Source organism: Furipterus horrens, unplaced genomic scaffold (assembly GCF_987537825.1).
Source record: "Furipterus horrens unplaced genomic scaffold, mFurHor1.1.pri manual_scaffold_4, whole genome shotgun sequence".
Lineage (NCBI taxonomy): Eukaryota > Metazoa > Chordata > Mammalia > Chiroptera > Furipteridae > Furipterus > Furipterus horrens.
This window is the reverse complement of record NW_028327174.1, coordinates 168,661,067-168,663,797: the sequence shown is the minus strand read 5'-3', so window position 1 is coordinate 168,663,797 and position 2,731 is coordinate 168,661,067. Positions and strand designations below refer to the sequence as shown.

The window sequence follows — 2,731 nt, the reverse complement described above, 5'->3', positions numbered from 1 at the left end:
TTGCACGTCAGGTCCCTAGTTGGGGGCGCAACCACACAGTGATGTTTCTCTGCCTCTCTTTCTCCTTTCCCTTCTCTCTAAAAATAAATAAATAAATAAACAAACAAACAAACGAATGAATAAATTTTTAAAAAAGTTTGGGGTTCCACTGTTTTCTCAAAACTGTCCTGGTAAGACAAATACAACCCCTTTCTCAGATGGCATAATTTGACAGGAGCCTGGTCCCTTCACTCAGTGTAGACAGTGCTTCAGTCTCTGAGATCCTTTTTAAAAATGCCCAGATGTTTTCTTCTAGAAAGCCATAGCTGCATAGCTTATCTTCAACAAAAGCAGGGGCGGTAAGGTGAAGGTAATAGGAACACAGGCATCAATCAGAGCCACACAAATACGTTCTAAGTGATGCTTCTCCCATGTACTAGCTGTGTCACTTTGGGCAAGGTAATTTATCTCTCTGAGCCTCATCTATAAAACGACGACAAGTAATTTGAGGATTAAATGAGATAAGCCATGTTAAGTATTTAATGGAGTACTTGACAACTGTGGGCCATCCAGGAATGAATATTATTGTTATTATCAGCAAGCAAAATGCTGCCCTGGGAAGAGCTGGATGGAATCTTACATTTGGGCCACCAAAGGCATAATGCTCCCAACATGAGCCACAGTTATTGTTCCACCTCAACATCATTTCAGGAATATAGCAAGATGTAAATAAAAAATTGACTAAAATGTTTAGTCTTCTGATTCTGAACATTTTCATTTCCCTTTGGCTTCTGCCCATGTCCCAACTATTGCTATTTCTAGATTGCCTCTCCTTTGAAGCAGTTTGGTATTTATTCTAGAGAAGTAGTTATTTTAATACAAGTTCAAACCAAATGTAATGAGTAAAATAAGCTTTTGGGAGAAAAAAAAATGTATCGTGCATTCTAGCGCCAAATATTTTCAAATTACTCATTTGGTCAATGCCTCTTCTGAAACAATTAAGAAATAGCTGACTCACTGGCAGTAACTGAGCAGATCGGACTCCTCTCTTCTGCGCACCTCACTCCACTTCCTCTACAACCATGTCTGAGAAATTTGGTAAGTCAAAACTGAAGGCAGAAACGCAAGAAAAAAATCCACTGCCATCAAAAGAAACGACTGGACAGGAGAAGCAAGATGGTGAATCATAACGAGGGCGCACACTGCCACTATGCACTATACATTAGTGGTTTAAATTCCTAGGATGCAGAGGTTGCATCAATTTAAATGACTGTGCTGCCCATTCTCACATCAAAGAACTTCTGACAAGGCCCCACCTGCCTCTCCCATCTGCCTCTCCAGCTGGCAGGGAAGGAAAAGAACTCGCATGTTGGTGAAGGAAGAAGCTGGGTGGGACGACAGTGGAATCTAGAGTAAAAACCAAGTTGGTCCAAGGTGTCCTGCAGGCCGTAAAATGCAGCTTAATCAGAGTGCATTTCTTTGTTAAAATGATTTTAATTATTGGAATGTGCAATTTTTAATATACAAATAAAAAGTTTTAAAACCTTAAAAAAGAAAGAAGAACTGTGTGCTGTAGCAGGGTAGATATTCAGGAATTAAAATGTGTATATTGTCCATTCAAATGGGACAATACCTACCCCTTGAGGAAAAATTCCCTCTACCTGGAATACTCATAACTGCTTTAACCTGGGTCATTCCCACTGATAAGTTATTAATTCATAAGTGCTGGTTCTATCAAAATGTGCGTTTTTTTCTCACAGTAAGATGAAATACAACTGGGGCCTTAAAGGAGAGGTAAGTTTTGTATAGGAAAACAATGAGAGAGGGGGAAAGAGGATCAGAACTATAGAGAAAGGGAATAACAGAAAATGGAGGAGAGGGAAGAAGGCTAGATAGTGGTCAGGCCTGAGGGTGGCTGTAAGTCCCAGGGACCCCAACCAGGAAAGGCAGTAAGCCATTCACCACGCTTCCTTTTACAAGTAGCTGGACCTGGCTCCTAAGCAATGATGAGTAATTTCCAGGGGCTGCACATCAAACTTAAGTAAGTCCCACATACCCAGATCCCATAAGGGGGTTATTTCTTGAACAGCCCCTGAGACTCCAGGTTTAGGGGCAGTTCTGTGGTAATGATTCAAGAAGCTAAATACATACTGTCACTTCAACCCTGAATGCTTTATTCTCTTAGAGTTTGACCATGGTTCTTGGCTTTTTCTATGTCCAGATATCAAGGAGTTTAGGTAAAAGTGAAAGGGAATTTGGTGGCCCTCTAAATTTCAGTGTTCAGGGACAAAGATGCCATTATGCTCTTTCCATTGCATGTTATTGTAATAAGTTTAGAAAAATGTGCTTCAGCAACAGTGCTATGAAAACATACCATACTCTGTCTCGGTGATTTACATACAGGTAGAGAGGACATCTATTTTTAAATGTTCAGTCACATAAATTAGACTGAGCCCCAGACTTTAATTTTGAAGGAAAATTAGATTGGATCTAAATAATTAAAGACAGGTGGAGAAAAATTTTAATAAAACCTCATAATTTGACTTGCAGTTCCTTGAGCCATTAGTACCCACTTTCATTAGATGCATGATTACCAAGTGGTTGGTGAGTATCAGTTAATAACCTGAACATTTGTGGAGCCTTTTTACCTAACTGAAAGCTGATTATGTTTATTAGAAGTATTATATTTTCATCTATCTTCCCCAACCTGAATTACCCATTCTTCCTTTATGTCATTTCTACCTTTTTTTCA

The 2,731-nt window shown here is 39.4% G+C and overlaps 1 protein-coding gene across 1 annotated transcript; it reads left to right on the top strand.

The window, feature by feature from the left end:
• The first annotated feature begins 1,061 nt into the window (after positions 1 to 1,061).
• On the top strand, positions 1,062 to 1,169 carry LOC150013249 (thymosin beta-4-like). Its single transcript, XM_090275234.1, has one exon. The coding sequence runs from the start codon at positions 1,062 to 1,064 to the stop codon at positions 1,167 to 1,169; it is 108 nt and encodes a 35-aa protein (XP_090131360.1).
• The last annotated feature ends 1,562 nt before the right edge of the window (positions 1,170 to 2,731 follow it).